Here is a 12,457-nt window from a genome sequence, read left to right on the forward strand (position 1 = left end):
AGGGCAGTCATGTGACGCAGCACACACATGTATCATGATATAATGGCAATACTGGTAACACCAGACACATACACAGACATGTCAGGCCAGTCATGTGACGCAGCACACACATGTATCATGATATAAAGGTAATGCTGGTAACACCAGACACATGCATATACATGTCAGGGCAGTCATGTGACGCAGCACATACATGTATCATGATATAATGGCAATGCTGGTAACACCAGACACATGCATAGACATGTCAGGGCAGTCATGTGACGCAGCACATACATGTATCATGATATAATGGCAATGCTGGTAACACCAGACACATACACAGACATGTCAGGGCAGTCATGTGACGCAGCACATACATGTATCATGATATAATGGCAATACTGGTAACACCAGACACATGCATAGACATGTCAGGGCAGTCATGTGACGCAGCACATACATGTATCATGATATAATGGCAATGCTGGTAACACCAGACACATACACAGACATGTCAGGGCAGTCATGTGACGCAGCACACACATGTATCATGATATAATGGCAATGCTGGTAACACCAGACACATACACAGACATGTCAGGGCAGTCATGTGACGCAGCACACACATGTATCATGATATAATGGCAATGCTGGTAACACCAGACACATACACAGACATGTCAGGGCAGTCATGTGACGCAGCACACACATGTATCATGATATAATGGCAATACTGGTAACACCAGACACATGCATAGACATGTCAGGGCAGTCATGTGACGCAGCACATACATGTATCATGATATAATGGTAATGCTGGTAACACCAGACACATACACAGACATGTCAGGGCAGTCATGTGACGCAGCACACACATGTATCATGATATAATGGCAATACTGGTAACACCAGACACATGCATAGACATGTCAGGGCAGTCATGTGACGCAGCACATACATGGTTTTGTCCAGGTTAGCTGACATCAGGTGCTGATACAAGCAAAAGAACACAAAGAATAGTTCCGGAGGAACACTAAACTTCAGTGCTCTGAAGAAGGACAGTCCATTCATTCTGCATACCAAGCAAAAGACCAGCATGTGGCAGTGCAGGGGGTATATAAGCACCATAATTCTCCTGCCTGTTACCAAAGCCGACACGCAGCAGCACAGCGACTCCTCCAGCAACATGGGAAAGGTGAGTACCGTATGTAGAACATGGATGTGAGCTGTGTGTTGACACTGACCACCAGTCTCTTTTTTAACTTGTTTTTAATTTTGCTTTTTTTTTCTGGTAACGCCAATTTCCCTGTGTGCCTTTAGCAGAGGATCTGGGGACGTGTCTATAGGGGAACAGCACCTGTGCCCATAGAGGGGCGCAAAGCTGAGAAGGGTCTGCAAATGCAAATCCAGGACCAGACTTAGGGTTGACAGCGCCCTGAATGAAAGAAGACCTTGTTGTCCCCCACCGCCCAGATTATGACCCTCACGTCAGGTCATTAAATGACACTGACAAGGTAGAAGATGAGCACAGGGTTATATTAACTAAATAGATGGATGGGGGGAAGAGGAGGCTTACAAAGGGTGCTAATGGGAAGAAAGGTGCTTACTGAGGGTGCCGGGGGAGGGGCTTACTAAGCAGGGCCGGTTTAAGCAACAATGGAGCCCCAGGGCAAAATAAACCTGGGGGGCCCCCCCCCAACATATACCCCGGAACAAAAATCGGCATTAGGGGACCTTTTTTGCAGCTGGTATAGTCAGGGTGTGAAGTCCCAATTGGTCAGAGCTCCACATTCTGGCTATCCCAGCCTGCATGGGGGACAAGGGGTTAACAAGTTTCAGGAGGAGGACCCCACATAATTTTTTTTTAAAAAAAATTCCCACACTCTAAACATAAAAAAAAATTGGGAACATAGGAAAAAATGCCAGGGATCTTCATACAGCCATATTGCGGCTGTATAGCGATCCCTGGCCAAAGCGCTGCGGCTGCGTATGGACCCCATGGAAACCCCATCAGGAAATTTATTGCGCTTTCGTTTGATGCATGTAAAATTACACTACCGTTAGGTTTGCTACTAAAAGTGACATTTACCGCATTTAAAACTATACATTTTTCCTTCTAAACTTTAAAATCAATTTTCTCAAAAACTATAAGGTCTTTTTGAAAAATTGTTTTTCCCTCTTATTCCCAATGATCTCCTTAACATATCCTGCAAATTTAGGGTTTCTAGCATTTAAGGTGGATTTGTTATTAACCATTAAAATCGGCAGGTTTTTAAATGTGTTTTTTTTTTCCTTTGAAACTTTAAAATCGATTTTCTCAAAAACTATAAGGCCGATTTGAAAAATCTTTTTTTCCTCTTGTAGCCACTGGGGGCCCCTACAAGCTCTGGTGCCCTGGGGCAGCTGCCTCCTTTGCCTTAATGGTAGCGCCAGCCCTGTTACTAAGGATTCTAAGGGGTGGATGGGAAAGAAAGGAGTGGCTTACTAGGGGTGGTTTACATTGCTGGCAGGAGGCAGGAGATAAGCTAGAGTGCTGAAGGTTGGATGGTGGAAGAGGGGGCTTACTAAGAGTGGAGAATAGGGGGGCTTACATAGGTTGCTGGGGGAGAGAGGGGCTTACTGAGGGTACTGGAGGGGATGCACGGAGGAGACTGGAAAGAGAGTATTGAGGGTGGCGGGGAGGAACAAAGGACAGAAAGATGGAGGGCAGTGAGGAGACACTAACAGATCCCCCTCTCTGCTCGTCTGTTGGGGGTCATTTGGTGCAGCGTCTCTGTCCTCTCCTTTTGCTTTTTCTGCTGTGCTGGGGAGAGACTCATAGGCTATACACAGGCATATGTCATGCAGCAGTTTGGGGGCAGGGCTTCGCTGCGATTTCGGGGAGGAGGAATATTGTGGCAACTGCCCAGGTTGCTCAAGGCAAAGGCTGGCCCTGTGCAAATCATCCTTCCCTACAATATAGCCGTCCATGCTCCTTATCAGGAGTTTTGTGGCTACGCTTGTTATTGGTGTGAAGAGAGGCCCTCAGGCTGTGAGAGTCATCAAGAGGAAGGAGGGGAAGGGGAGTGAACTTTGGGGCATCCCATTAAAGAGAACCTGAACTGAAAATAAAAAGTCAAAACAACCATACTTACCTTTTGTGTAGTCTACCCCTCAGTCTCTTTCTCCTCTCCTGCATCCTATTTGTCCACTGTGATCAATGGAATTCTCCATCCTCCATTTTAAAAATGGCCCTTACCCCATAACAGCTTTCTGGTCAGCACACTGTTAAACTGTAATATCCCCCATGTGAGCCATAGGGAAACATGGACATTACCTTGCACATTCAGTTATAACTGACCGCTGCTGATATATAACTGACAGCAACTGGTATAGTTCAGTTCTGACAAAATGTTGTCAGAACTGTAAGGGATCACTGTAAGAAGAAAATGGTGAGCTTCTGAGAGGAACTGATGGTGAGGTTAGTATGTAATATTCATTTACAGCTACGTTGTGTGTTTATTTTATATAATTTTACTCACTTCAGGTTCCCTTTAAAGTTTTCCAGGAGAAGGCCGGCACATGCTTTGCAGTTATGTTACCTCTGCCTAAGCTTTCCTTCCACTCTATAGTTCAAAATTCATGAAGCTGAACTGATTCTGAATACATTCTCATATCAGAATCAGTCAGAATCAAATTAATATACATGGTGGTAGTCAAAGGTTTATGCTTCTTCCCTGATGCAATGATAGAGCATGGCAGCTCAGTTAGGTTTGCAAAATTGCATCTCAACAAACCAGAAGACTTCTAAAACAATGTCCAATGGAGTGATCAGATAAAAGGAGAGATGCCTGATCATATCGTACAGTACCCCATTTAGCTAAAAAACAAAAAACAAAAAAACACGGACTATAAGCACAAACCTCATACCAACTGTAAAGCATGGGGGTGGAGTGGTGATGGTTTAGACTTGTTTAGCTCTGGTATGTGAGTACCCTATAGTGATTAATTTGACCATGAGCTCCTCTGTATACGAACGAATTCTACAGTCAAATATGAGGCCCTTGGTGCAACAGCTAAAAGTTTGCAGAAACTGGATTGCGCAACACAACAATGAGCTGAAACACAACAGCAACTCTTCAACAGAATGACAGAAATTTACACCAGGGAAGAGATTTCCTCAAATAATAGAAATATGAAACTATAACTTTTGGCCGTGATTTATCTATTTATTCCACAGATCACCTTCTACGAGGACAGGGACTACCAGGGACGTTCCTACGAGTGTAGCTCTGACTGCCAGGACCTCTCCTCCTACTTCAGACGCTGCAACTCCGCCCGAGTGCACAATGGGAACTGGATCCTGTATGAGCAGCCCAACTACAGAGGACACCAGTACTACCTCCTTAGAGGAGACTACCCTGACTACCAGCAATGGGTGGGCTACAATGACTCCGTCAGGTCTTGCCGGATGAGCCCCCAGGTAATACAATACAGGCAGCTTTTCATAGATTTTATAGATTTGATTTTTAGTGTTGATCGTAATGGATAATTTCGCTTTTGAGAAATTGGGCACAATTTATGCTATTTCGATCAACTGGGATATGTGAGGGTGCAGGACAGAAATGTACCTAATGTTTGCTTATTGAGGCTCTTTTCAATGAGCAGCTTACAGGTGGGGAAATCACTGCCTGTCAGCTGCTCCTGTTCACCAGCCAGGCGCTCGACTTGGGCAGTGCATGGCCCCCCATGGAGTTGCAACTGAGCATGGCAACCGACAAAAGACGTTTGTTTTGCACTGGAAACCGTGTATCAGCAATTGACGCACGTGGTGGTTACAACTGCTGCCATTTGGTTTGCACCCGGAATGGCAGTCATGGGCAGCAGATGGGACGCTGAACTGATCAACAAACCAGCAGTTCAGACATCCATGGAAAAAAGGCCTCATTTGTTTACTTGTTTTTTGTTTTTTTTTTGTTTGTCTGGTTTTTATATACTGGTTGGACTTGATGGATGTCTTTTCTCACCCAAACTAATTATGTGTCTATGTATAAGTCTTGATCGTTATTGCGATTTCTAGTGATTATCACAATGTGCTAATTTCGCTTATGCAAAAGTCTGCGTAAATATTTTAAAATTACAATTGTACATAATTACAATTTTGAAATTTAATTGATTTGATGTAATCTATTTGTAAATTGCATGTTTTTACAACATTACAAATAGAGTGGGGGTGTTGTGCCCTCAGCAGAAAGCTCCTCCCCTTTAATAGGACAGGAACAGCCCCTCACCCCTTCTCTTGCCCCAAAACGATATTTTAAATTCCACCCTTCGCCAGTACGGGTAGTGTAGAAAGTGAGAAAGGTCAATTTACAATGCTAAATTTAGCTCAGAATTTAGCTCAGAAAGAAAAGTGTATCTCTGGAAAAGAGGCACCTCCCAAAATAACTTAAATAATACCTGTAACCACCAAAAGAAAAAAAAAAAGTTACCTATTCACCAAAGAAGAGGGATGGCTCTGGATGAGGCTCTTAGAGCCTTCTCGGTCCTCTCTTCATCCCTTTGTTCTACTGCCAGGCCCCCATTACAGCAATTTGACTTTAATGTCGAAAAAGCCTTTAAAGAGACTCTGAAGCGAGAATAAATCTCGCTTCAGAGCTCATAGTTAGCAGGGGCATGTGTGCCCCTGCGAAACCGCCGCTATCGCGCCGCTAAACGGGGGTCCCTTCACCCCCAAACCAACCCCCGCAAAAGTTGGTCGTAAAATTGGTCGTATATTTCCTCTTCCTGGAGGCAGGGCTAACGGCTGCAGCCCTGCCTCTAGTCGCGTCTATCAGACACGCATCGCCGCCTCTCCCCCGCCCCTCTCAGTGAAGGAAGACTGAGAGGGGCGGGGGAGAGGCAGAGATACGCGCTGACAGACGCGCGTGGGGCAGGGCTGTGGCGGTTAGCCCTGCCCCAACCAGGAAGAGATCCCCGGCTGCTCGGAGGGGATTTGTGAGGTGAGGGACCCCCGTTTAGCGGCGCGACAGCGACAGTTTAGCAGGGGCACACATGCCCCTGCTATCTATGAGGTCTGAAGCGAGATTTATTCTCGCTTCAGACTCTCTTTAAAAGAGTTATCAAGCATTTTAACGAAAATAAGTGCTACGTCCAGCCCCAAGCTCGTCCAGCCCCAAGCTCCCAGCATGTCCCTCGCCGCAGCTTCCCCGCCAGCCGTTCGCCGCCGCTGCCTCTCGCTCCCCGGTGATGACGTCAGGCCGACCTGGAGGTCAGCCTGTACTGTGCCAGCAGCACTGTCAATCAGCACCACATGCTTAGGAGCGTACTGCGCAGGTGCAGTAGTTCTGCGCCTGTGCTATTCCCACCCTGCTATTCCGGTGGGAATAGCGGGGTGATGAGGAGACCAAGAGAGGAGAGGAGAAGGCTACACCAGGCTTCCCTCTTCTTAGGTAAGTAGGTAACTTTTTTCTTTCGGTGGCTACAGGTAACCTTTAAATAATGAGGTAATGTCACACTTTTGACACCTTACGGCTTTAGCTAATGCAATATTGTTTTATCTTGTCATCTTTACCCTACCAGCACAGCGGTTCATTCAGAATCAGGATCTACAATAAAGGGGACTTTGGAGGTCACATGATGGAGTTCTCTGATGATTGTCCTAATGTCTACGACAAATTTGGCTACCATGACATTTTCTCTGCCGATGTCCGAGATGGCTATTGGATGTTCTATGAAGAACCCAACTATAGGGGGCGCCAGTATTACCTGAGACCCGGAGAGTACAGGAGCTACTCCGACTGGGGGGCCTCAAGCCCCAGGATTGGCTCCTTCAGACGTGTCCATTATTTCCACTGAACTGACCTATGCAAATTTTTTGTTTGTTTTAAATAGACATTAAAATAAAATGTATATTCATGTGTTTGGTATCCAACATTTTGCATTAGACCTATTATACAGGAATTATACAGGAATTATACATTATTATTAGGGATGGGATGACGAATCCACGAATCCCTCGAATATAGGGAAAGTTCGTGGTTTCAAATCCCAACGAGATTCGTGCATTCAATTCGAGAATCCCATTTGAGATTCGTGGATTCAAATCCCAATGCCATTTACCGTTCGTCGAATCCGCCTAATCCCGGCGCTGCGTACCCACTCATCCGCCGCTCCCCCCATTCGCCCTCGTCCTCCTCTGTCCCTACCACGCCTCCTCCGCTTGCCCCCCGCATAGTTGAAAGGTATCCGCTCACCCATCCAGAGCGGAGTGCAGAGCGGCAGACCTCTTGCCGACTTCCTTGTTCCCCCTAGTGACCGGCTTACTATTACGTCATCAGTAAAAGCCGGTCCGGCCACTAGAGGGAACAGGGAAGTAAAGAAGAGGTCTGCCGCTCTGCGCTCCATGGGGAAGGTGAGTGGGTACTTATTTCTGCAGAAGGGGCAAGCGGAGGAGGCGCGGGGAGATGGAGGAGGCCAGGGGGGGGGGGGGGGAGAACATGGCTACCTACCTGAAGGCCCCTATACCTACCTACCTAGCTAAAGGCCCCCATACCTCCCAACCTATGTGAAGGCCCCTATACCTACCTACCTACCTACCTACCTACGTGAAGGCCCCTATACCTACCTACCTATGTAAAGGCCTCATATACCTACCTACCTACGTGAAGGACCCTATACCTACCTACCTACCTACCTATGTGAAGGCCCCATATACCTACCTACCTACGTAAAGGCCCCTATACCTAACTACATACCTACCTATACTGAAGTCCCTATACCCTGCTACCTATACTGAAGGCTCCTTTACCTACCTACCTACCTATACTGAAGGCACATGTACCTTGCTACCTATATTGAAGGCTCCTATACCTACCTACCTATACTGAAGGCACACATACCTTGCTATCTATACTGAAGGCCCCTATACCTAGCTACCTACCTATACTGAAGGCACATGTACCTTGCTACCTATACTGAAGGCCCCTATACCCTGTTACCTATACTAAAGGCACACATACCTTGCTACCGATACTAAAGGCCCCTATGCCCCTATACCCTGCTACCTGTACTGAAGGCCCATATACCCAGCTACCTATACTGAAGGCCCATATACCCTGCTACCTATACTGAAGGCACATATACCTTGCTACCTATATTGAAGGCCCATATACCCTGCTACCTATACTGAAGGCACATATACCTTGCTACCTATACTGAAGGCCCTATACCTTGCTACCTATACTGAAGGCCCATATACCCTGCTACCTATACTGAAGGCACATATACCTTGCTACCTATACTGAAGGCCCTATACCCTGCTACCTATACTGAAGGCACACGTACCTTGCTACCGATACTAAAGGCCCCTATGCCCCTATACCCTGCTACCTGTACTGAAGGCCCATATACCCAGCTACCTATACTGAAGGCCCATATACCCTGCTACCTATACTGAAGGCCCCTATACCCTGCTACCTATACTGAAGGCACACGTACCTTGCTACCGATACTAAAGGCCCCTATGCCCCTATACCCTGCTACCTGTACTGAAGGCCCATATACCCAGCTACCTATACTGAAGGCCCATATACCCTGCTACCTATACTGAAGGCACATATACCCTGCTACCTATACTGAAGGCCCATATACCCTGCTACCTATACTGAAGGCCCATATACCCTGCTACCTATACTGAAGGCCCATATACCCTGCTACCTATACTGAAGGCCCATATACCCTGCTACCTATATTGAAGGCCCATATACCCTGCTACCTATACTGAAGGCACATATACCTTGCTACCTATACTGAAGGCCCTATACCTTGCTACCTATACTGAAAGCTACCAATATTGAAGGCACCCATACCTAGCTAGCTATACTGAAGGCACCTTTACTTCGCTACTTATACTGTGGGTACCTATGCCTGGGTACCTATACTGCGGGCAATTATACCACAGTTTGCACAATTCTTATGTGCAGAATTTGTTAGATTCATGATTCGAACGTTTCGAGATATTGGAGAACCTATTTAGATTCGGATTCGGATTCAGATTCGAAGAAATTGTGAATTGGTTGTGTACTATGAATAATTACTAGAAGATTAGCAGCAAAGAAAATATTCTCATACTTTTATTTTCAGGTATATAGTGTTTTTTCTAACATTGCATCATTCTATAATATGTGCAGATTACACAACACTCAGCATTCAAAATGAGTCTTTCAGAGCAGTCTGTGAAGTAATGACCTCTCCTCTAGCAGAGAAAAAGTAAACAGTTCACTTACAGTTGAGATAATAAAACTCAGATAACAGCCCTCTCCACGACTAAGACTTAGTCGGAGAGTTAATGGCTTGTTTGCATAGAGATAACAGCTGGAGTTTCTTAACTCTTCCTGTACTGGAAACAATTAGACTGATGTATCTGATCTTAATGTTTTATTTCTTAGCTGTACTACACATACAAATCATAATATCACAATTTTTTTTTTCGCTTCAGTGTCTCTTTAAATCATCAATATCTGCCTGCTGCTGAAATCTGACTATCACTACCCAGCTAGAATCTACCAATGCCCACCGCCTGTCATTGGAGTAATACTTTCATTGCCGATCACCATCTACCCACCACTAGAGAATCAGCTACTAACATCTACCAATCATTACTATCTGATGGAGCAGAGTGTTCTGTACATGCAGACTGGCACTCGGCATAACAAGTTAGAACTCTTTACTGAGGCAAGCGTGCAGAGATTAAATTATACATCACCATCAGCTAATACAGCGTACTTAGAGCATAGAGGAATACAGAATGAATACAGGAAATCACAATACCATAGAGATCATCACAGCACTTTACACACATCTTGTCGTTGCTTTACTGTACTTCATTTTAAATAATACTGTTGATAATTCTAACACTTTCTCCAAAAAGTGATTGATTTGTAATTGTTCAGTAGGGTTGATGTAATGTGCCTATATCATGCTGACAAAGTTCCTTACTGTCCTTTCTGGTAAGAATCTATTAACCTTTCGCACTCTCGCATGCAAATGTTCAAACAAATGCATTCACAGATTCACTCATCCAGGCACCACTGTTATCCCTACAGCTAAGTTAAAAGCCGGGGTTTTAGTTCACAGAAGAATGCATTCTTATGCTTAGTCACATATACTGCGTAGAAGTACCCAGGTAAACATAGGTGTCCTAACTTTGGCCCTGTAACATGCATAGTGCAGACATGCAGACATTCATTGCATCAAACCTATCAATGGATTAGGAGCACACATCCTGACGTCCTCTCCTGGGACAGACAGTGCATCTTACCAATCGCACAAGGGAGCTAACATTATGTGTCCATGTGCACCATGCGCATACACCAGCATAAGCTGTGTGCATGCTGACAAACACATACAGGGGAAGGAGGGAGTGCACTGAATTAGACCCTAGCCACAGGGGTCAGTAGTAAAATAAAAATACATATATCCAGGCACATCGCATCTAGTTAGGACATTAAATAAGTTATTATGGAAAGGGAGGTGCACCTCCCTTTCCTTAATAACTTATTTAATGTCCTAACTAGATGCGATGTGCCTGGATATATGTATTTCTTTCTGGTAAGGACAATCCTTATTTTGGGACCAAATTCCTCTGTCCCTGTTCTAGGAATGACATACAGATCTCTATATATTTCTCTACTCAACTTTACATATATTACACCATACATTCATATATAGAGATGGCCCTAACGGTTCGTATGCGAACTTATTCACGCAAAAAACGCGGGGTCACATTCGCGTTAAAATGCGAACATATAGTGAGTTCGACCCGCCCCCTATACTACATCTTTGGGCTAAACTTTGACCCTCTACATCACAGTCAGCAGACACATGGCAGCCAATCAGGCTGCACTCCCTGCTGGACCCCCCCCCCCCCCCCTTATAAAAGGCAGCAGCGTCAGCCATTTTCTCACTCTGTCTGCTGCTGATATTAGTGAGAGAAGGGAGAGACTTTGGAGAGATAGGGAAAGCGATAGTTAGGAGGTCTGTTAGCTTGCTCCTTGCTGATATTTATTGCTGAAAAGCACCCCAAAACAGCTCTTTTGAGAGCTAATGTTCTTGTGATGTGTTTTTTTTTGTGGCCCACTGACACTGCATATTACAGCCCTGTCTGTCGCAGCTGGCCCTTGCTAATTGCTATACTGTGCCAGGCCCAGCACAAGAGATGGCCCTAACCTCCGATTTTCGGTTCGCGAACTTCCGCGGAAGGTTCGGTTTGCGCGAACTTTCGCAAACCGCAATAGACTTCAATGGGGAGGCGAACTTGGAAAACTAGAAACATTTATGCTGGCCACAAAAGTGATGGAAAAGATGTTTCAAGAGGTCTAACACCTGGAGGGGGGCATGGCGGAGTGGGATACACACCAAAAGTCCCGGGGAAAAATCTGGATTTGATGCAAAGCAGCGTTTTAAAGAGACACTGAAGCGAGAATAAATCTCGCTTCAGTGCTTATATTCAGCAGGGGCATGTGTGCCCCGGCTAAAACGCCGCTATCCCGCGGCTAAACGGGGGTCCCTTACCCCTCAAATCCCCCCCTGTAAAATCTACGACCAACTTGGCTGTAGATTTTGCTGCTGTTGAGGCAGGGCTAACGGCTGCAGCCCTCCCTCTCAGCGCGTCTATCAGCGGCGCATCGCCACCTCTCCCCCGCCCCTCTTAGCGAAGGAAGACTGAGAGGGGCGGGGTAGAGGCGGAGATACGCGCTGACAGACCGCCCTGAGGCAGGGCTGCAGCGTTAAGCCCTGCCTCAATCAGGAAGAGATCCCCGGGACTCCACGAGGGGATTTGGGAGGTAAGGGACCCCCATTTAGCCGCAGGATAGCGGCGTTTTAGCAGGGGCACACATGCCCTTGCTGAATATAAGCTCTGAAGCGAGTTTTATTCTCGCTTCAGAGTCTCTTTAAGGGCAGAAATCACATTGAATGCTAAATTGCAGGACTAAAGAGCTTTCAAACATCTTGCATGTGTATACATCAATCAGGTAGTGTAATTAGAGTACTGCTTCACACTGACACACCAAACTCACAGTGTAACGCACCGCAAACAGCTGTTTGTGTAGTGACGGCCGTGCTGGACTACTGCGCAACATGGCGAGATTGCTCTTCCTCACTCAGTGATGTCAGGTAATGTCTGACTGCCTTATCAACTTTCCATGGTTCTTTCTCTACCATTGTTAAAGCTTACAACTATTTTTTTTTAAAATTACATTTTCTGCTTGTGGTTCAGTACCTACAACGAGAATCCTATGGAGGGCAAGTCTGCCATTGTGACCTGAGGTAATGGTCGGGGAATCAGGGTTCGATTCTGGTCCGAAGTGGGAGCCTGAGACCCATGCTGTATAAGTCCTGTACCTGCCCTGACCATGCTTTGCAGACCAGGCATCTGTGGTCAGATGGACCCTTGACCCAGCGGAAGACAAACCAAATCGAAAGCATTTGCCAA

General features: G+C 45.9%; 2 protein-coding genes across 3 annotated transcripts in view; one reads left to right on the forward strand and one right to left on the reverse strand.

The window, feature by feature from the left end:
* LOC137532399 (gamma-crystallin-3-like) overlaps positions 1 to 12,457 on the reverse strand; it is a 198,810-nt gene that overhangs the window by 76,881 nt on the left and 109,472 nt on the right. The gene's annotated exons all lie outside the window — the stretch shown is intronic.
* Positions 1,079 to 6,881, forward strand: LOC137532408 (gamma-crystallin-3-like). Its single transcript, XM_068252863.1, has 3 exons — positions 1,079 to 1,177; positions 4,202 to 4,444; positions 6,544 to 6,881. The coding sequence occupies exons 1-3, from the start codon at positions 1,079 to 1,081 to the stop codon at positions 6,817 to 6,819; spliced, it is 618 nt and encodes a 205-aa protein (XP_068108964.1). The 3' UTR covers positions 6,820 to 6,881.

This window comes from Hyperolius riggenbachi, chromosome 1 (genome assembly GCF_040937935.1).
Source record: "Hyperolius riggenbachi isolate aHypRig1 chromosome 1, aHypRig1.pri, whole genome shotgun sequence".
Lineage (NCBI taxonomy): Eukaryota > Metazoa > Chordata > Amphibia > Anura > Hyperoliidae > Hyperolius > Hyperolius riggenbachi.

Bases quoted from the DNA above. Each gene is read 5' to 3' on its own strand.
- LOC137532408 (XM_068252863.1), top strand. From the start codon at position 1,079: ATGTGGCAGTGCAGGGGGTATATAAGCACCATAATTCTCCTGCCTGTT. The intron at 1,178-4,201 runs GTGAGTACCGTA...TTTATTCCACAG, and splicing joins CCTCCAGCAACATGGGAAAG to ATCACCTTCTACGAGGACAG. The intron at 4,445-6,543 runs GTAATACAATAC...TTACCCTACCAG, and splicing joins CTTGCCGGATGAGCCCCCAG to CACAGCGGTTCATTCAGAAT.